The sequence below is a fragment of the Limulus polyphemus genome, unplaced genomic scaffold (genome assembly GCF_000517525.1).
Source record: "Limulus polyphemus unplaced genomic scaffold, Limulus_polyphemus-2.1.2 Scaffold4044, whole genome shotgun sequence".
Classification (NCBI taxonomy): Eukaryota; Metazoa; Arthropoda; class Merostomata; order Xiphosura; family Limulidae; genus Limulus; species Limulus polyphemus.
Window position 1 is genome coordinate 59,002 of NW_013669654.1, and position 23,174 is coordinate 82,175.

At 30.8% G+C, this 23,174-nt stretch overlaps 1 protein-coding gene across 1 annotated transcript in view; it reads right to left on the reverse strand.

Moving 5' to 3' along the window:
• Position 1: 1 nt before the first annotated feature.
• The window catches only part of LOC106470504 (neogenin-like), a gene marked incomplete at both ends in the record, with an annotated part of 44,050 nt that continues 20,877 nt past the window's right edge, over positions 2–23,174 (reverse strand). Inside the window, 18 exons of the mRNA XM_022399114.1 lie at positions 2–54; positions 1,496–1,698; positions 1,971–2,112; positions 3,857–3,889; positions 4,152–4,346; positions 5,196–5,303; positions 5,969–6,289; positions 7,976–8,071; positions 8,770–8,964; positions 10,572–10,682; positions 12,592–12,736; positions 13,020–13,069; positions 14,035–14,322; positions 14,957–15,111; positions 16,137–16,353; positions 18,018–18,293; positions 20,006–20,148; positions 21,755–21,908. Coding sequence (XP_022254822.1) covers positions 2–54; positions 1,496–1,698; positions 1,971–2,112; positions 3,857–3,889; positions 4,152–4,346; positions 5,196–5,303; positions 5,969–6,289; positions 7,976–8,071; positions 8,770–8,964; positions 10,572–10,682; positions 12,592–12,736; positions 13,020–13,069; positions 14,035–14,322; positions 14,957–15,111; positions 16,137–16,353; positions 18,018–18,293; positions 20,006–20,148; positions 21,755–21,908 — 2,885 coding nt within the window. The remainder of the gene's footprint in view (positions 55–1,495; positions 1,699–1,970; positions 2,113–3,856; positions 3,890–4,151; positions 4,347–5,195; positions 5,304–5,968; positions 6,290–7,975; positions 8,072–8,769; positions 8,965–10,571; positions 10,683–12,591; positions 12,737–13,019; positions 13,070–14,034; positions 14,323–14,956; positions 15,112–16,136; positions 16,354–18,017; positions 18,294–20,005; positions 20,149–21,754; positions 21,909–23,174) is intronic.

A 23,174-nucleotide genomic window follows, 5' to 3' on the forward strand; every position in this document is an offset into this window, starting at 1 on the left:
GAAGTGAATAGTTTTCAGTGAATTTATTGCTATTGTCCTCGCCTCTAACATCTGCTATATATTTTCATTCAAAAGAAACAAGGGAAAATATAAATAAATAAGAAATAAACTAAAATAAAATATTGAGGAAACATAAAAGCATTCTTTTCAATGAAACAATTCAAACATAAATTTCCGTTAAGAAAAGCATGCGTTTTAATTATAAGGGTACAAAATAGGTTAATGGAAAACAAAAGTCTTATTTTCATCATCATAAGTAAACCACGTGCGTTAAAATACGCAGAAAGTTGAGAAATGACATTTTTAAAACATTCTCTTCAGGATTTTTTATTTACCAGATGCAAACTCAAAAGAAACATATGGTGTTCTACCATACAACTGATATACTTCCAACAAAAAAGACTGAAAAATAAAAGTGATTATCCAAAAGGCAGTTGTCCATTTCTAATATGTTATAGTTCAACAGGAATCATTTGTTATTAATCCAGAAAACTTTAAGCTCAGTCACAAATGTAAATTTTCCAATACAAATTAAGATTCTTAAGTAAGCGTTCGTCTCATAAGATTGGGTAATCCTGAAGTGTTAACAACTTGTTTGCACACTCTTCATTGCCAATGGGGTGTCCATTGGGGGGGGGGGGGGGGGAAGTAAGCTTCAGAACTTAAAATGTAAAATTACAGGTTTTAATTCCCAGAAGTTCACTGAGCACGGATAGCTTATTGTGCACTACGAAATCAACAACAATCCGGTCAAATCATACACTCAAATACAATTTGGTTAAATACTTTAGAGTGAATGTGTTTAAAAAGAAATTATTGAGAAGACAAAACATTTCAGTGTACTTTGTTACTTATGATTATGCCACCTAACCGCATAAAGTTTTCAAAAGCATTTCAGAATCATTTCATCTACGAAACGGGAATAAGCACATACATTAAAAAAACTATTTTCACAAAAAACATACAATTTTAGACTGAGTATATTGTAACCACAGAGCATTTCCATTAAATATTAAATCAAGGTTACTCGTGAAAAAAAAAAGGTTAGAATTAAAAGTAAAAAGAACGTTTACAATGCACAATAAAACTTTTATTTGGCTGATGTCCATCACCATGTAAGTCTTGTAATGTCGGCCATTAGCCATATAAAGTTTTTTTGTGCATTTTAAACATGTTTAGTTTTACTTTTAGCATTTCCATAACTCAAAAAAATAAATCAAATATATCAACGGCTGTTCTTTTTTCATGTTTTCAAACTGGACAGACAGACAGACATGATTTTCACAAATTCCCAAATTGTACAGGACTACATCAAAATAGCATGTCAAAAAAGGTTTTTGATAAAAACTTTTATGTTTTATTATGACCTTATTTCAAATAATTTACACAACATTCATTTCAATTGTTAAAAATCTATTAACTTTCTTTCTGGATATGTCTGGCAGATCGATATCCCTGATTAGGCCCTATCAGGAAAAGTTGTGTAAGTACTGACCAAGGTAGCAATCTTTTCTGAGCTCTAAAGTTCCCAACATTGATTCATCCCCTAAAACTTGAGAATTTCGTGGAATTGGAGTGTCGGTCATAGGAGCTTCAGTACCAAGTTGCTTATCTGAAGTCTTAAGTTCCATCTGGTCGTGATGTATCCACAAGTCAGGTGGTTTAATATCCTTGTTTTTTCCTGCTATTTTTCCTTCTCTGTATAAAATCAAAATTTGCTAACCTTATTACGGACCCACATAAAATACTATACACTATACTACAGCCAATGATGGCTAAATTATTGGTCTTTTGTTTTGCTGTATATATTACTCACTATATTCTTAAAAATAGGATGCTTTTCTTTTGAATAATTAAGTCAAAGCTTCCATAAAGTATGCTAATTTGCTTTTGTTATCAGTTTATTTAAGAAAATAAATGCTAAAAAAATTAATGCTACAGTTAAATTATATATACATATGTATATTTACCCTTTCTTTGTTCCCTTCAAAATGCAGCCCTGTTGTCGACGACACACCATGATGCTAACAACAGTGATAAACAGCAAAGTAAACACAGAAACACAGATGATGATGATGTGCAGTGTAGTGTTAGTCAACCCACTGCCGGTTTCTGAAAAATCAACATCTGAAGTTTACATACTACTCTCATAAAGAGAGAACAATTTTCTTAAAAGCTTTTCAAATGTACACAGAGCAAAAATAAACAAAACTTGTGACTGAAATGACAAAAAAAAAATATTAAACAGTTCTTTATTTTCTAATTATGTTTCCCATTAAGGAAACAAAAATCGAATAAAGAAAAATGTTAGATAATGTTCCCCTCCTTCTTTCTTTTGTTATTAAATCCTAATGACCTAATTTGATACTAATTGCACACTTCTTAAATACTTGTGTCTGTAAAATTCAAAGCTAAAAGTGGAAATGTGACCCTATTTTGGGCACTTTTTTTTACTCCCCCTTCTTAGGCAAGAATCCTAAAACAAAGTGGCCCATGTGCATCATTGGACAGTTTCCAGTTATGGTAATTGTGGTAATTAAACCAGCCAACTATGGGTGATGAAAGTCAAGTCTATACAAAAAATGGAATATACCCGATTTCAGGGTCTTTTATCACTCTTCTCAAACAAAATAGCTCATGTACAGAATCAGAGAGTTTCTAGATACCATACCAAAAATTACAGTAACTGAGCCAATGAACTCTGGGTGATGGATGTTAACACACACACACACACAGACCAGGGTCCAAATTCACACCAGTTAGTCAGTCTTGACTAGCTAGGAGGCCTGTGTACCAGCTAAAATACCAAAAAAACTAATAATCTACTCAGTCCAACAGAATTTTTTCTATTTTACCATCTGACAAACACTTGTATACTTTAATCTTAAAACCGTTTTTGTCTCATGAAAATGTCTTTTTTAATTTAATCATCCAAATGGAGTTTCTAGTTTTCCTGGCCTATTTTTAAACGAAATCCCTATGATGTGTGAAACTAAAAGGAACGTGTGAATGATGGGATTCATCCACCAAATGAAGTGTGATGAACATTAACATCTCGGTGGAAGGATACTTTAACTTTTAGTCAGTATTAAAGTAGTTATCTCAAGTCATATTATTTTTTTTTGTTGTTTATCTGGATTGATATAAAGATTATGTACATTCCAAGAGTAATATAATAAAAAACGTTTGTTTTCAATTAAAGAGTTCCAATTAATGTTACACATATATACACACACACACACATACATATTTGCAATTATCCCTTTCTTTAAAACTTTCACATCAGCACTTAATAAAATTAACATATTATATATGTGTGTGTATGTGTTTGTACTTGGTTTGGACTACTTTTAATTTTTCGAAGGACCAGTTAGAAAATTTATGAATTTTAGACTCTGACACACTATATACACACACACATAATACAACATTTTTTATTAAGATTTTGTGGGTAAAGACAGATAAACTGTCAAAATTCTAATACAGACATTCTAGTATTTCCAAAAATATAAAAAAAACACTGCACGTGGCAGCAGAGCTGTCGCACAAATCAAGTGTCGTCAGTGAAAAAAGTTTGGGAACAACTCTATTAAGGTGTAACCAATATTAGCAAAATATAAAGATATGAATAATAACAACATTTCTAAAGATATGAATAATAACAACATTTCTAAAGATATGAATAATAACAACATTTCTAAAGATATGAATAATAACATTTCTAAAGATATGAATAATAACATTTCTAAAGATATGAATAATAACAACATTTCTAAAGATATGAATAATAATAACATTTCTAAAGATATGAATAATAATAACATTTCTAAAGATATGAATAATAACATTATCTTACCTTGAACTTTTCCACCTACTGCATGTACTTTGTCTGTTAATTGGTTTGAAAAAACAAAAACTGTTACAGGTAAAAATTCAAAAACAGTCAATTACACGACAAAATGCACTCTTTAAAAGTAGATTAAATAAAACATAACCTAGAGGTTAAAATATAAGACGTAATATATATGGGTACAAAAATTAAATCCTACCAGATTATTCTTGATTAAATAAGTAACTTCATGCTTCGCTTTTCTTTAAAGTAAAAACTTTTACTAATAAAAATGTAATATTTGATTAGGAACAATACTAACGTTTATCTGTGACAAAGATCACTTCTGTAGAAAAGGGGCCATAGCCTTTGTTGTTGCGTGCTTGTATTTTGAAATAATAGGTTGTAGCTGGAGTAAGTCCTTTAAGCGTTGTTGTCATTTTATCTCCAACAACACCTTCCACAACCCAGTTGATATCTTTTTGTGTGTTATCAGTTGTGTAAAAGATGACATATCCTTAAAAATAACAGTAAAATATCAAAACTTACAAATGTAATGATAAACAAGCTTAAATTAATTAGCTTGTTTGTTTTTGTTCTTGTTTTAAAACATGTATAGCATAAAACAGCATTAATATTCCCCAACTAAAACTGTGGTCACTCTACCAGCATGAATGCATAATTTGAAAAAAAGCATTGTATTTTATTTTAAAACATACTTAATGTAGATTTTTTGCAAAAATAAACTTGAAAAGGTAGAAAGAAAATATTTCATATTTTTTAACAGTTGAATTTTGTATAAATTATGAAATTTTACATTTGAATATTATAATTCATTCCTAAAACTGCTTTTCATAAATAAATTAGAAAAGTTAAAAATTTATGTTAAAGTGGTTCCTTTTTTACTTTTGCACAAAACCAAAACAGTCAAAATAATGACTGGTAACACCAAGACCATCAAAATAACAACTAAATGCATTTAATCACTGAAATTTTAACTGGTTTATATTATATAGCATATCATGATCTTCCTTATTAAGTACCTAACCTCAATTCTATTTATATTAATGAGAATAAATTGTCTTTACTCAAATATATTTCATTATAATTCATTCTAGTGATAATTCCGAGGTCTGACTGAACTGTATTCAAAAGTTTTTTTCATTATGACAGTAAAAAAAGGTCAACAGACATAATTTGTAATGAACACATGGAAATATCATCTGTAGAGTCACACACATACTATTCTGATAAATTTGTAAAAAATTGTTCGTGTAATATGTTGTCAAAAATATAACACAATTCTTCTGTAGACATCGCCACCTGTTAAAGAAAAATAACTGCCAAATTAATTGTCCTATTATACCTGTGATAAGTCCATTTGGCTGTTTTGGAGGTTGCCAATGGAGATTCACCACCGTAGATTCATCTTCAGAAGGTACCAGAGTCAGATCTCGAGGTGGAGAAGAAGGAGCTTGGGAGAGAAGAATGAACAAAAATATTTAAATGCTTTTGTATGTTATTTCATAAAATGCCAAAGAAGACGAAAAAATAATCCTGTGCAAACTATCAATAATTTATGTTCCTAGCTAAGAACTGGGCTTAAAATTACTCCCTGCCGGCTTCTGTACAATCAATATATGCATACATTCATGCCTGCGAAAAAAAACCAGAAAATTATGTGTATTTCAATCCAAAATTAACTTTGATGTTGTAACCATCTATTACCTGTTGAATAAAACCATATCTGTTTCAGTTTTCCTTTCAGAAATTGTTATTTAATTTTTCCTAACTCTTTGTGTAATTCTACATTAATTATAGGTGACGGTTTTAACAAAATTTGGGGATAAGGGAGATTTAAAGGTCAAAATCTTCGATACAAATTTAAAAACTACAATAACATTTTGTTTATTTTCTTAGTAGGTTCAACAGACTTTATCTATCTCTTCGAACTTGTTGTAAGTTTCTAGAGTAAGTCTTTATCTGATCTAGCATAAAGAAACATCATCTCCAAACATTTTTTTTTTTAAATAGTGGAAGAAGCTTTACAAGACTGAATTCAACCACCTAAAACATTCAATGTTCACAGTTTAGTTCTAGAGAATGGAGGTAATCTTTTTTTTTCTGGTTTATACATACCTGCTTCTTGTGTGGTGTTAAAGGCACTCATACTCCAAGTGCTTTCCTGTTGACCTAAGACCACTTTTACGGAAAATTCATACTGCGTGTTGGGCTTCAGATCATCGATCATACAATTCAGGTCAGTGGAGTTGTAAAATTTGGACTTGGAATGAGCTTCATAACTGAAAGGAGTGTAACGAACTGTGTAGAACCTGCTGTCTGTAATAATCTGGTTCTGAGTAAGAGTTGTATCAGTCCAGTAGAGCACAACAGTTGTAGGAGACAGCACAATGGCTTTCAAACCCACGGGTGGCAACATTGGAATCAGTGGTTCGGGTGCTGTTCCAATGCAGTGACATTATTACTGAATACTAACTTCCATAACAAAAACATAGTTTTTAGTATAAAAATAGTTAAATCTTCAAAAAAGCTTTTTTATACTTCTTAAACCTAATTAAAACATATTGATACTCTGCTACAAAAACATTACTGAACCATTAATCCATATATTATTAAATATTAATTATTATTAAATCATAGTTTCTTCTCATATAAATTATTAACAATAACCTTTATATTGAACATATTTTTGTCTTTTAGAATATTTTCCAATCCTCATTTTAAGATCATTATAAGAAAAAAAATATTTTAACTTTCTTTTATACATTATACAGAGTTATGTAATTGTTTTAAACTTCATAAAATAAACATTTAAAGTAGTGTGAACAGGTCCTCTGTAGGTGATTTACTTTGCATAAATAATGGACTTTCATGAACATTTTGACACAAACAGGGGAAGAACTAATTATTAAATGAAGCACAAACTAGTAGCACTGTTTGAAAGTTCAAATTATCATCAAAAGACAATTTTAACACTTTTTATCAATTGCCATTGATTGTGAACAGCCATTAATGTCTGCATGATTGACTCCCAAGGTAAGGGTTAAAAAAACTACATGAATCCAGTGGCTATAAAATACATGACATCTAAGGCCTTTTGTGTTAAAACAGGTCACTGCTAGTCTTTTGAGTTTTACCCATTAAAACAGTATTCTTTCATATCTCATATTTATAAGCAAATATCCCATTAAGAGTTACATTACTCAAAAAAATTAAATTAAATTGGATGGAACATATATTTCTATTTTGTTATGTTTCTGAATGTTTTTTTTCTTACGATTTATATTCAAACTAGTTTAACCCTATTTAGGATTTTCAATAGTGAAACTTGTATCTGTATTGAGAAGAGAGTAAAATGTTGTTTTTCTTTTTCAATTGCGTAGCCTAATGTGAAACATAAAAATGAAAAACAGTAACAATGAATCAGCTGAAACTTTGTTGAATGGACGGCAACTGCCTGTTGTAGAAACACAAGTGTAGAGAACAATGTTTCAAAAGTCTTCCACCTTTCATCTTGAGGCGGAAGACTTTCAAAACGTTGTCCACTACACCTGTGTTTCTACAACAGGCAGTTGCCGTCCATTCAACTAAGTTTCATCATGAACACTCGGGCCTAAAAAATCTATCAAAGAATGAATTATCTCCTTAATACTAAACAAAACAATCCATCTTTCCATTCAATCCACTAAACCAATCTATTCAATCCACTCCTATGAATTCACAAACAAAAAACAACTCATTCAACAACAGTTCATTCACTTCATTTAATTTATAGATCACAAAAACAAATTCTCCTTGCAATTCAGTTGAAAGACTTCAGATATGTATTTGACATTGTTAGTGATTGGTGAGAAATTTGATACCACAGGAAAACAAAAATATATTTACGTATTCTGATATGAGAGTGGAATAGGTAACTTGGATCAACAATGTATTAACACTGCAAACTCAAAGAATATAATTTAGTAGGCTAAGCATTAATACATATGCAAATAATAACATCAATTTTAATTTCATGCTGAGGAACTCTTATTTAAAATATCCAAGATTTAAATGTACTTGTCTTGTTTATCTGTGTTTAAGAAGGTTTGTGATAAAAGATCGTTTTAATTGCTCAATTCTTACTGCTTTTAACGAGTGTCCTCACTGTTTCGTAAATGGGTCTGCCATCACCCACTTGGTTGAATGCTCTAAGACTGATTACATACTCTGATGATGGTTCTGAAAATAAAACAAAAACATGTACTAGTACGTATAATACAGGGTGGGGAAAAAGTGAATAAACAGTTGGTACTAAAAAAAATATTACGAAGACAATTGAAACCAATCTAATTATTGTTCGTTTCAAAGTAACAGTTAGAAACTAATTTATGTATATTAACTTTTTTCTTACTGTATATAACACTGATATTTATCAAAGTAACCCTTATAAAAAAACAACAGAAAGTTGTTTAACTATGAGTACGCTAAAGCACCATACAGGATATCTTATACGTGTAGGAATAGGTTTCTTGTATACGATTACCATATTACAGTCCCACAAAAATCCTATAAGACTTATATAAAACTTACAGAAATTGATTTTATATATTATATAGATTATCTTACAGGAAAATTTGCAGGATTTTGTACAACAACAAAGTAAGACAGTGCAGGAAAAAATCCTTTAAGACTTTGTGTCCTAATATATTATTGTACTTCAATTTACTAAAGAACCTCCTATACACTACCCATATAACTATTTATATAACAATTTTTTTCAAAGGTTATGTATGCTTTTTAATCGGATACAGGTATTAACTGACAATATGTAGCTCACTGTTATTTCCTTTATCAAATTAAATAAGGTACAATCAACTTATTTTACAACTGAACTAATTGATCTATAAATTAATTAAATAAGATTTATACCCACTTACGGAGATATTCAATTGTGTAATGCCGTTGCTTGCCATTAAGAACTTTAGTGTAAACATCAGGAAAGCCAACTCCCCAACCAATGGTGTAACCTCGTATCATGATATTTTGATTGCGAGGAGGAGTCCAGCTAACAAATATTGAAGTAGCACTTGGTCTTGCTCGGAGACTTTTAGGTCGATCAGGAACAATAGATTCTGTGGAAAACAGATTAATAAAATAGCTAGGACTAACTAAGTGATATAATTAGATGATGAGGAATTTTTAAAAGTACATACCGTTAAGTACATGAATTTTCTTAAGTTTTTAAGCCGTACAGTAATAGGTAGTAATATTTTATTTATTTGAACATCTAATTAATAATATTGAATTATTCTGGTATCGACAGATTGCTCAAACTCTCACTGAGAAACATAATACTGACGTAGCTATTTGAGGACATCTGCACTAGCCATCCCAAAGTTTGAAGTGACAGACTATAGGGAAGGCAGTTAGTCACCATCACCCACTACTAGGAGTCTCATAATGGAATTATAACTGGTTATAGAATTCGTTACAAAGTTCGAGGAAGTCGGTGGGGTGAAACCATAACTACTGATGGCAACAGAAGACTGTATGCCATAACAGATTAGTATATAGCTTATAACTCTTAAGCTACTCTTGTCTGACTAACAAGTGGGATTTTTACCATTAATCTTATAATGCACCAGAGCACGATTACTAGCATTTCATTTACTTTTTTTGTAGTAATGGGATGCAAACTGCAGAATCTCATATCCACAGTCCAGCATATTAACCCCTGGGTTATACTTGCTCCTAGAAATAAGGGAACAACTTACTTACACAAAAGTGAAACAGGTTTTTATTACATTTAGTCTCACTTCAAAAAATAATCTTCTTCACCTTGCTAAGCCTACAAGTGTCACTAACTAAATGATTAAACATTAGTCTAACTCACTATCTCTTTACAATTACTCTGTTTATAAGGTAATTTCCAATATTTTAAATTCACTCCTTCTCCTAATTTGAATTTTCCATAAAACTATATATGCAGAACATTATATCCAATGTTTTAGACCAGGGATTCTCAAACTGTGGTTCGCGTACCACTTGTGGTAGGTGGAGCTAATGTCGGTGGTACACGACGTAAGTAATATAAAAAATTTGTAATAAGCCCTATCTGAGCTTTCCACATACATATACATACTACTATCCTCACTTATATACTCACCTCTACTCACATAGACTCGTCAGTATTTTCTTCCCTTAAAACTGACAAAAATGGTATCACATATTCTTCAATCGTGCCAGAAAAAACAATTGCATCCTTCGCATTAATGGGTAAGTGTTAAAATTATGAATTTTTGTTATTAGTTTTTATCTTTTTTTTTTAAATTAGGCCTGGGTTTGTAATTTTAAAAAATTAAACAAAAAGTGGTACATGAGCCTCAAACGTTTGAAAACCACTGTTTTAGACAATGTTTATGTCACTTAAAACATATCAAGAATAATATCTAGTAATTAAATTTATAATGCAAATATGAAGGTAATCCATAAATACTGATATTAAAAAAAAACATAACTTGGAAAATTGATACAATAAACAATTTACAAATCAAGAGAGTTAAATTCTCTCACAAAACATTTCTATTTTACTGTAAAAAGAATTAGCAAAACGTGAAATATAATTCATTAGGAACACTTGAGCAGTCATTAACTTTGAAGTAAAAAATATGATGTTACTTAAACACAGTTTTCTTGAAATTATAAATTTCAGCATAAAAAAAACTGTCAGTTATCTTACCATCAAGATCATTTTCATACAAGTCAACAGTAAACCACTGTGTTGGTGGTCCACTGCCATTTACTGAAAGTGCGGCAATCTTGACACTATAGTGACCACCTCGTTCTAAGCCTAAATGTAAGGATAAAAACCAATGTTTAAATTAAAATGGGATAGAGGCAATGAAATGACTGAAAACAGAGCAATTGCTAAAAAAAATGTCAAAAAATAATAATAATTTAGCAAGATATATTTTTTTTACAATCACTAGATAAGCATTAGTTTCAACCAAAATGTTGTGAAATATATCTTAGAAAATAAACTATAAATTCTAAATGTTAAATTAAACAAATGTATGATATTTTACGAAGTATTCAAATTAAAACTAAACCAACTACTAAACTAAAACATAGTATTGGTGTCATAAATTAGACTAAAATGAGCATTAAGCTTTCTAAAGTGAAAATATGGAATATTTAAACAACTTTGAATTATAAATTCACTACTGATTAAAAGTCTTCATGATTTATGTTATTTTCACAGTAAAGCTTCATGAAATCTACCATAAAATATTATATTTTCCTCAAGAAAACTTAAGCTTCACATTTCCTACTTTTTTTTTAGAGAAATTCATTCATTAGCTTTCTTAGATGTGTTCAGCCCATCTTAGTTCCCAAATTTAAACCCTGATGATAACGATACTGCACATTATACAAGTTATGACTGAAATATTTGCCAACACTTGTAGCTCACACATCATTGTAGCAGTATGAAGAGTACTTAAGTTGTTTTTAAAGTAGATTGTAGCACACACTCATCATTGTAACAGTATGAAGAATATTTAAGTTGTTTTTGAAGTAGATTGTAGTGCACACATCATTGTAACAGTATGAAGAATATTTAAGTTGTTTTTAAAGTAGATTGTAGTGCGCACATCATTGTAGCAGTATGAAGAATATTTAAGTTGTTTTTGAAGTAAATTGTAGCACAAACATCATTGTAGCAGTATGAAGAATACTTAAGGTGTTTTTGAAGTAGATTGTAGCACAAACATCATTGTAACAGTATGAAGAATATTTAAGTTGTTTTTGAAGTAGATTGTAGCACACATCATTGTAGCAGTATGAAGAATATTTAAGTTGTTTTTGAAGTAGATTGTAGCGTGCACATCATTGTAGCAATATGAAGAATATTTAAGTTGTTTTTAAAGTAGATTGTAGCGCGCACATCATTGTAGCAATATGAAGAATATTTAAGTTGTTTTTAAAGTAGATTGTAGCGCGCACATCATTGTAACAGTATGAAGAATATTTAAGTTGCTTTTAAAGTAGACTGACAGATACAAGACCGGCACCTGCAGCAATAAGAACAATAGCATTATTTTAGCACACACTCATAAGACATCTTTATGGTGGTTGAAATCTTACTCAAAAGTAGAAGATGTACCACCAGAGGTACTTCACTTTCACTCTCAATTTCATACTAATTTCAGAATTTTATTCAATTTAAAGTTCAGAAATAATCAAGCTAGATACCTTTGTTTGCAGTAAGTCAAGGGTGAGCAGGGATCATATTTCAATTTCAGCAAACAAGCAATGTAATGTAAGCATCTAGAAGCATTCTTTTTAATATACCACTATAAACCTATAGTATCCTCTCGTAACACACAAATATTTATAAATACAATTTATTTTACTAACTATATATAATATACAAAACATAATAATAATAATAATACACAAAAATATAATAAAAACATATCATGATTTAAGATGAAGCATGCACTTCCCCATGTAAAACTATACACAAAATTAGTTTACTTTATTCTAAGTCAAGTACTATAGAGGTCAGCACTAGTCTTTTTACAAAAAATGTGGATCTTTTTCTCTTATACAAAGAGTTTAAGTGATTTATCTTAGCCTAAAAGAAATTTGAAAAATGAAAGTACTCAAAAGTTAAGAGAGCAAAACAAAGAGGAGCTTAGCTTAACTTGCAGTTTATGCCCACCCCACCCCCGGCTATGCCCCTGTTACATACTAACCTGTTATGGCATACAGTCTCCTGTTTCCATCAGTAGTTATGGTTTCACCCCGCCGACTTCCTCGAACTTTGTAACGAATTTTATAACCAGTTATAATTCCATTATGAGACTCCTTGGGTGGAGGTTCCCAACGAACTATTAAACTCTTGAAAGTGCAAAGGAACAAAAGAAAGTCAGGCTAAGAAAATGCAGTGAAAACGTCTCCTCAGATTACATCTAACATACAATTTGTTTATAAAAAATATTGGGCACAAAACAAAACTAATGACAGAGGGTAAAATATTCTGCTTGACAGACGATTGTAAAGTTATTTTTCAAGAACACTTATACGACTTATTTAATATATTACAATGACTTGCAAGCACAGCCAAAAATATACAGCAGTAATCAAATTATTATATAAAGCAAAAAAATATAACTTAACTTACTGTGGAGCTGGAGGCCTCAACAGTGACATTTTGTGGTGGTTCACTTGGAGCTAGAAACATTGATAAATAATATCAGACGAGGTACTCCCTGAACTTTATGACACAAACCGAGTTAATACGAGTTCGAGTTCAAAAGTTCAGCTGTATTTAAATAACACCGAAAAAACCTTTAGAACTTACTTAAACAAATAAAATCAATAATAGCAGAATTTTACAGTTCGAGTTATTAAATGCATGCTAATAAAATTCGCTTTCCTCTCGTGAAATTAACAAGCACATCTTTTCAAAATCATACAATATAGGTAGCAATTTTATCAAACTATCAGCTGTGAAAAAATTAACTTCGTAATTATTATTTCTGATTTACAATAAAAAGTTATACAAAAAATAAATCATTGTAATATGAATACTTGGAAAGTTAACTAGAGATATCAAACTAAGAATGGAAAAAAAAATGTTGTTTTTTCAATTTCTTTACTTTTTAATTTTTGATTAAAAATAAATTGTGACAAAATAGTAAAATAAACACCTTTAATGATGCTAATAGATGAACTCCATTAACTGAGAACTCAATAAACTTAGAAATTAAGATATAAATTGTCTTTGATTCCACTCAAAACCAAATCTTCAGTGAAACTAGGATCTAACTTGATGATAATGACTAAATCTAAGTTAAATCTTCAGTGAAACTATGGTCTAACTTGATGATAATGACTAAATCTAAGTTAAATCTTCAGTGAAACTACAGTCTAACTTAATGATAATGACTAAATCTAAGTTAAATCTTCAGTGAAACTATGGTCTAACTTAATGATAATGACTAAATCTAAGTTAAATCTTCAGTGAAACTACGATCTAACTTAATGATAATGACTAAATCTAAGTTAAATCTTCAGTGAAACTACGGTCTAACTTAATGATAATGACTAAATCTAAGTTAAATCTTCAGTGAAACTACGGTCTAACTTGATGATAATGACTAAATCTAAGTGAATAATATTGAATAATCTCCTACTATCTGAGTATGTTTGAGCTGAAACCTCTCTTGTGCTGATCCCGGGTCCATTTTTGTTTACAGCCACTACCCAAACACTGTATTTAGTAAATTTCTTCAGGTGTCTGATAACGTAGCTGGTATCAGTGGTAGTGATTTCATGCTCAGTAGAAGCTCCTGCTTCCATGTAGTAAAGTTTATATCTGTCTATCTGGCTATTTGGTTTATCAGGGGGACTCCATTGTACTTGGATAGAAGTTGGTGAGGTAGATATTGCACGTAAGTTGCGTGGAGAACCTGGAACATGAACTGGAAGGGAAGAATGACTTTTCTTTAAAAGCAACGCAATCATATTTTTGATATACGTGAGGCTGATTATTTCTGTGTATTGATGTAATGTATTCTATCATAAAGTGTGTTACTCAGTAACAATAATGCCAAGTACAGTTCACCTGTATAATTTTCTAAAGGCTATTTTCACTTTGACACAATTTTTATGCCTAAGTTCACAAACAACAGAAATTCCTCACTTTTTGTAGTATGTCTAACTTACAAATAAACTTACTTACAGTTACAGAATTTACTTGCTGAATCATTAACTTAAAAGACACAAAAACTCTCACTACAAACACTGAACCAAATCATTCTCTGAACACTTCACTGAATTCTCATTACTTGTATTTATAAATAATGTACCCTTGTCTCTAGGTATCAGACAAAGCTTCTCAATTATTACATCATCGTGGTTAGCAGCTCCATCTAGCAAACAACTAAATTATAACATAAAATAAATGAGGTTGTAAAAATATACCTTTCTTATGTATCAAGTCATGCTTATAAAACTTAGATATGAATTGTAGCTCACCTGTGCTTTGAACTGAAACAATAAATCTTAACTAACATATTGTGCACCAGTTCATGATAATGATTTTTTCACACTTACCTTCAGCTTTGGTTTCTACAGCAATTTGATTCGAACTGCTTCCTGGTCCATGTTGATTGTATGCAATAACACGGATGGTGTAGCGGGTGGAAGATCGGAGACCCTGAATACTGACTTCTTCCAAGTGAGGTATGGTTGTATTCACTACTCTCTCTCTTGAATAAAAAACAATTTTTAAATAGTACATTCAAACATGGTCACATTCACTATTGTTTTTTGAATACCCAGTGCTTTCAAAAATTATATTCTAAACAGGATCTCAGTATTCATTCATTCTCTCTGGAATATATAATGATAAAAGAACTTCTGATCATCATTAAACACCGATTTAAAAATTTGATCGGATCATATTTTTAATTATTTATACCAGGATTTATTTAGCTCAAACTGAACAGAAATTTTGAGATTTTCACAACTAATTAAGATGAAGGTGAAAAACATTACAAACTTACTAGAACTTTGTGAAGCAATAACAAGACATTAAATATATTTTTTAGAAATAAAATTACATTCACAATTTCTGTACTGAATTAAAACCGTTAGTATCATAGGTTAGTGATTACAGGGTGTATTATTAAATCCATTGCAAACAGTTTTACACAAAGTGATTGAATGTTTCTTAGATCTTTTAAGTTTAAAGCTGCTCATAGTTAGTGATTTTTCCAGTAGATAAACAGAAATTACAATGTTCCAAATAAAAGAATATTCTAGTTGTATAATAAAAAGAATCAGAAAATCATGTTATGAAATTGTTATATATTATGGGTAGGAAACAAGGGCAACCATAGATGTGGAGGGCTGAACACTAGCATTTTTGTCTTCCATAAGAAAGGTATACTCAGTTATTTCTTTATAATTGCTTTCATTATTGGTATTGGTTAGAATGTTTAATATAGATATATAATTTTATTTTTATTACTATATCTTCATCATAAAGATCGTTTTGCATTGCTAACTTAATGTATGTATTTAGGACTAACTTAAATCTCCTAATCTGGCCAAACATCATTGGGATTATGGCTGAAATAACCAGCTGATAAAACAATGCATTCTAGTTTTTATAAATATAAACATAAGAAAACTATACTTAATTATCTATAGCCATTACTAATACCAGTTTGAATTTTAGACTTTACTTTAAGTAGGCAGCTTGCTCTGATTGGGAGTTAATATTAATTACCTGCTTGAGCCTTCTTCTTTGTAGTAAACAGAGTATCCAATAATAATTCCATTAACCAGGGCTGGTGGTTGCCAGGTTATGGTCACAAATCGTGTAGAAACAATGACAGCCGTTAGCTTTCGAGGGCTTGAAGGCACTTCTTCACGAAGAGGCTGGTCATCTATAACGTGAGGGGTAGTTACAGAAGTATGGGTGGTAAGGGTGGGGAGTGGTAAGTCTGTTTATTAATAATTTTACAGATTATCACGGAGTGTTTACAGAGTTTGTAAGATCATTGGGATTCCATTGAGAAAAATATGAAGTTACAGAGAAGCAGCAGCCATTGAGAAGAAAACCAAAAGTGGGAAAAGAACAAAGACATTAATTCAAAATACCACAAGTCAACATTGTTTGGAAGATAAATATTATTTTTGGCATTAATACACATGATGAAAGATGTTAGTGGTCAGAAGGAGGTGCAGGAAAATGGGAGAAAAAAACATACCAAATTTAGAATCTGAAAAATGCAAAACGTTTACATGCATAAATGTAAGTAAACAAACTAGAAGAAGTCACTTCTATTTAATAACACAGTAAAATTTCAAAATAAATTTATTTTACAAAACAAAAATTTTTAATTGGTTTAATTAAATGGGGATCTTTTTCTGTTAGGTACAAGCTATAAATACTATAATTATTTCAAAGTTATTTTTGATTTTTTTTTAGAAACTTTAAAGTCAGTTTCTACATTTAAGCATTTATGAAGACAGAAACTTAATAAAGCAAAGTATGGACAAAAAATTTCTGAAAAACTTAATACAAAAATGAAAATGTTTGTAAAGAAATTTACCGATTACTTTTTCTACTCATTTAACATTTGCAAAGCAGAGATTTTCTGAGCATGTCATTCAAACTAAAAAAAAAAAAATCAACATTACATGCAATAAACATTTAAAACAGGTTTTAACTGAGAGAACAGCAAAACAATATTAAAAATGTGCTCTAAATATTTACTTGCTCATAATACCAACTTGTTATAATTTAATGGTTTGATTTCTTCCGTTCCATACAGAAAAACAAGTGAATGTGTAGGGGAAAGCTCAGAACACCAAAACAACACAATAATGTAAAAGTGTATATAGTTTATGTGTGAAGAAGTGAGTAAAACAAAGATAGTTGTATATTTCACAAATATTTCATTCATTGTGACCATGGTTTCATAAGTAAAGACATCTTCAATACCCGATGATATCTTTACTGACAAAACCATGATTGTAATAAATTATATATTTGTGAAACATATAATTGTCTAAATTTTATTAAATTCTGTAATTATGGAGTTTCACCAAGTTCTTACGGTTTCAAGTATCAGTTATATATATATTTCAGACTTGAAGCTCTAATTCAACGAATAAAATTACACCTACACATCATGTCATATTCATCCAGTACTTTTGTTTTCTTAACAAGCATATAATTTAATATTTTTACATTTTTTTAAATATGAATTAATGCTGAGAAGTTGGGATAAAATTAAAAGTTTAGACCAGCAATTCTGAACGTAGGGGAATTTGAAAATGCTATAATAAGAAAAATTTTACATTATATTATTATACCTTTTCAACACCAAATTTGTTTTTATATTAAGGGGGCATCAAATTTTTTGAGGTGTCGAGGTGGGGCATGGAGCAAAAAAGGTTAAGAACCACTGATTTAGACCTTCATGGTTTGTCTTAAAAAAAGGAAGTGATTATTTCCTCATAAATACCAACCTAATCTAATTATTTCTAAACATGAAAATTTTAACGTTTATTATTTACAAAACTTCAAGAACAATCACTAGAGAACAATAGTGTTTGACATAAGCATAAATACTTAGGGAACAGAAAATAACTTATTTACTTGGATTCAAAATAATTAGTTGAGCAGAAGCCTGGATATTTCCTGCTGGATTTCTTCCAATACATTGATAAATTCCCTGATCTGAACGAACCATACCCAGGATCCTGAGGTTATACCCATTCACAATCTGGAAATATTCACTCTCTATAATAACCTCTCCATTCTTGATCCACTGGACAGTTGGTTCAGGTTGACCATAGATTTCACATTCAAATTCTATGTCTTCTTTCTCATATGCGTATCTATTTTGTGGTCTCTTTATGAATTTTGGAGGAACTTCAAAAGCAAATAATGATAAATATATCAAATATAAACCACAAATTTTAAATATTAACATATTTTTTCTGATTGAAAATAAAAAAAGACGTAAAGTTAACAACATAATGAACACTTGTAGCATCAGTAGATGGGAGATCCGATTAAGCTATCAAATAAAAGTTTATAAGAAACAGAAGAAAAGATAACATTATGTACCTGATGATGACAAAACCTTGTCGAAACGTTGTACATTTGCTGTTATGTTAAACTTATATTAAAGTTTTTCTTCATTACCCATTCGAGCCGTCTCCAACCATTATTAGTCTCAAAGTGGGTTCCTTGTCATCGAATTATGATTAGTTATTTTACAATATGAAGAGAGGAGATATCCCTTGGAGTAATTTATAATGTAGCATGAAAAGAAAATATTCAAAGATGTTGGATAACAAGAAAGAAGGTACAAATGTTACTTTAAACACACAATGGAGAGAAGCAAGGTATGAAGCGGATAACTCAAAATGAAAAGCTAGGAGATACAAAGATATCAAATACATTATTTTAGATGATAAACAGCATATTTTTATAGAAAAATGGACATCAAGTTTCTTTAGCAAGATCGTTTAGGTGAATAATAATGAACATGACAAACCTATTGTTTATTATACAGCAGTAATGTCACTAAACTAGAATTAAAGATTGTAGAGTTGAAGTTATAAATATAAATAAAAAAGTGTATGTAATAAAATTAATTCAATCTTTTCTGTTTCATTAGGAAATTTGCATTCATTTAGTTCAAGGATGGTCGACTTCTTCATACTCATGGTCCAGTTTCTTACCTAGACTCTAGTCTGCAGACTGACCCTATATGACCAGGTTAAAGTTTACTCGAAATATTTGAAAGTTAAATTCATACTACCAACTATAGACCCTCAGCTAATTAGATGGTTTTGAATAAATAGCTGAGTTAACATTTGAAGAAAGCTCTCCGAACTACCGTGGGACTGATTTACTTGGTCACGGTTTTCATTTTGGCAGTTTGGCCAAAATAAGATATGATTAAAAAAAACGGGCTGGATAAAATACCTTCCTGGCTTCACGACGTGAAAATAAAACAGTGACAAGGAAAAACAGTTTCGATTTGCATTAAACTGTCTCTCTTTGTTACAAGAGGTATAAAATAACATGCTCAGTAATGTATGCAGTAGTGACATTATGTTGTCTGCTGCAACCTGCCAACTGTATAAGAAGCAGCAAAGGTAACGCTCAGTTATTCCAAGCTGCATGATAACTTCCTTTCTCAGTTAAAAAAACAACTATCTTTAAATCGATAGTTGTCAGAGGCTCATAGTACTGAACAGAAGTATAAAAATGTTACAGATTACTACAAAAAATGAAAAATTAGACATTAAGAATCTTGCATGGTATCATTGTGATGGTAACAAGATGGAGAATTAATTTGATTTTATAATAGCAAGCTCAATCTCACAGCTCAAGGAAGCCACGCATGGTACAATTATGTACTGTCGATTAATATTAATAATTTCTCATTTATCCTGTATATGCAACAAAAGTATAATTCCCAAAAGCTCATGGTCAATATCAAAGTAATAAATCATATCAGTGGATGGTTATGTACATGTTTAACTTTTTACTAGTTGTTCTGTAAAAAAAAAAGTTAGTTTTATATAAAAATGAATGTAACAGCCAATTAAATTACAATGTACCATTACCTTGTATTTCAACAGTTGCAGTCACATCTTCCGAGTCTACCAGATTTTCAGCACGACACGTATAGGTACCCTCATCTTCTATTTGTATATTCTCTATCAGTAAACTTCCTATGCCAAGCATCTTAAAGTGACTTTCAACCTGTCTGATGTAGAGATCATACTTTCTGAAGGTCTGCTTCGAAACATTGAACTATATTGTTAGATATTTGTTAAAAGAATTATGAAAAAATTGTCCAGTTATTATCGACCTATTAGTCTTATATCATTTATGGGAAACGTTTTTGAAAGTTTCAAGGTTTTGTTGACTAGTCAGCATGGTTTCACTAGGAGAAAACCTTACTGATCTTTTGACATTCTTATTTAGATGAAGGTAAGGGTGTGGATTTGTTGCATCTGCATTTTCAGAAAGCATTTGATAAAAGTGTGGCTTGTTGGAATAAAAATGGATGGATACAAGAAAAACAAAGAGTTGTTATAAGTGCAGTTCAGTCAAACTGGATTAATGTCACAAGTGGGATACTTCAGACTCAGTCTTAGGACCTTTGCTCTTTTTAATTTATATCAATGACATATATAAAGGAAAAGTCAATAAGTTGCTTGATTTTGCTAACGATATTAAGGTCTTGAATATTGCTAATTGTGAGGAGGATTTGATTTATTTGATAAGTTGGGAGAATAAACTGCAAATTGTTTTAGATTATAATAAATGCAAGGTAATGTAGGTAGGTTATCATAATTTAAGTTATAAATATAATTTTAAAGGGAATAACTTTATCAGTATATGGAAGAAAAGGATCGTCATATTTTGGTTGATCAGCCTTTTAATCTATTCAAGCAGTGTGCTGTTGCTAATGGTAGAGCAAGTAGGATTTTAGGTTGTTTCTTCAGAAATGTTGACTGTACGTCTTAAGAGTTTATAATTTCAATGTATGGGTCACTGGTTATGCCTCAATTGAAGTATTGCATTCAATCTTGGAGCTCCTAACCTTAGGAAAGACATTGAATTCTTGGAAATCAGAAAAGGGCCACTAGGATGATACCTGGGATGGAAAAGTTGTTATATGAGGACAGGTTAAGATCTCCGAATTATTTTATTTTTTTAAATAAGAAGAATTAGAGATCTTATTGAGGTGTTTAAGAGTATTAAGGGAATTAATAGTGTTGATATCATCCTTTTTCATTCTTAATACTGAGATTGGTAGGACTAGGGGACACAAATATAAATCTTGGCAAGGTAGGAGTCGTCTCAGTAGGACATTTTTATTTTTGAAACAGAGTGATTGGCCTTTGAAATGGGTTGCCTTCAGATGTGATAGATGCAGTAAAGATAAGGGAGTTTAAGAAAAATACCTGATAAATATTTGCATAGTAAGGGCTAGATTTGTGTTTTATTACTATTTTGTTGTATATAGTTTAGTGGATGGGACTGTCTAAATGGACCAACAGGTCCCTTGATGTCCTTAAATTTTATGTCAACTTAATTCTACTGCAGGATGTCCAAACATTATGTAAACAGACGGGAGCCATGAAGTTCCATTACACCAACAGAGGTAAAATTACAATGAGCATTACACCCTGTATAATAGGAATAATGTACATTTTATCTATTAGTGTTTTTTTATTTCTTTCACATTTCACAACTGATAAATACTAGAAACATTTAATAATGAGATAACATTTATTGTAAGTGAAAAAAAATTAACTGTAATTTATTTAATCTCTTTTAATTTAAGGTTATACGTTACTTACTTCAGTTCAATAGTGCTTCCATCTTTTAACCAAGTTATCTGGGGATGTGGATTACCATTTGCAGCACAGTCCAGTGTAACATTTGTTCCTTCTGTTACAATGATACTTTTAGGAGTAGTAATAAATTCTGGACTTTTTCTTTTGTAAGACTCAACTGTGGATATAATAAAACTATATTATAAATCATCATAACATGACATAGTTACAAAGAAGGTTTAACTAAAGAATACAAATGTCTAATTTTCTTACTTTAGATTTAAAAACTATACATCACTGTTCTAAAGAATTAGGCTATGTATCCAAAAAGGGAATATTGCTAGTAATCATTGATTTACTGTGGTGTAGCACTGCCTGTGACTCAGGAGTGATGCTTGAGGGGCTACAGCTATCCCAAAATTTGCTTTAGTCACCCCAATCAGTATGTCTAACACACTGGTGATCCACTCATCTCAAAGGCAAAACCCCCCCAATATTTTTTCTGGCTTTCCTCAGCCTCCCCATCTGGAAAAATTTGGCATTGCACCAGCTGTGACCTGAATAACCCCTGTGATTCTGAAAGGAATGCTCTTGACTAAGCTCTGAAAGATAATCTACATGATGTTATATTTATTAATATCCACTGTCGTTTCAGAAGCTTGGTCAATCACTTGATGATAACTGATGGCCAAGGTTTACTGTTTAAAATCAACCCTTCCAGACTCCCAAGTTGTTTGGTAGGGTCAAGACAGCGTAACTTATGGATAACAAGGAAAAATTGGTCCTTGCATACAACTTTGAGAAAATTAAAAATTTCAACCCACCCTTTACTTTTCAGGAAATCAAATTCCCTTTTAAACTCTTTTAAACTGCATGCCTCCATTATTGCCAACAGCAATTTATCTCATAAGGCAATCAATCACCCTGCTGGAAAAATAAAACTGGCTTAACTGGAGCCTAATCAGTCTTATATATAATTTTAATCTTACATCCTCTGACACTATCTTCAGGATATAGCACAACACAATTAGAGGCCTTGTTCTCTTAATTACCTTGATAATCTTGTAAACTTCAGCAAGAGTAACTCTTAGTTTTCTTTTCTCAACAAGAGGACTAGTTAAAAGATCCTAATCTATCCTTACATCTCCAGAATCATCCTAGTAGTCCTCCTCTGAACCTTTTCAATAAGTCAATAAGGGGATCAAAACTGCACATAATAGTCCAAGTGAAATCTAATTACTGATTTGTAGTAAAACATAATTAGATCTTTTGACTTGTAACCAATGTCTATAAATACCCTCTAGCACTCTTTTAGCTTCAATGATAGCAATAAAACACTACTATTATGACTTTAATGACTTATCTACCACTTTTTTTTTATTCCTGTAAACTCCCAGTGGAGCATAGGGCCGCAACAACACCTCACCAATGGAAGGTGTTGTTG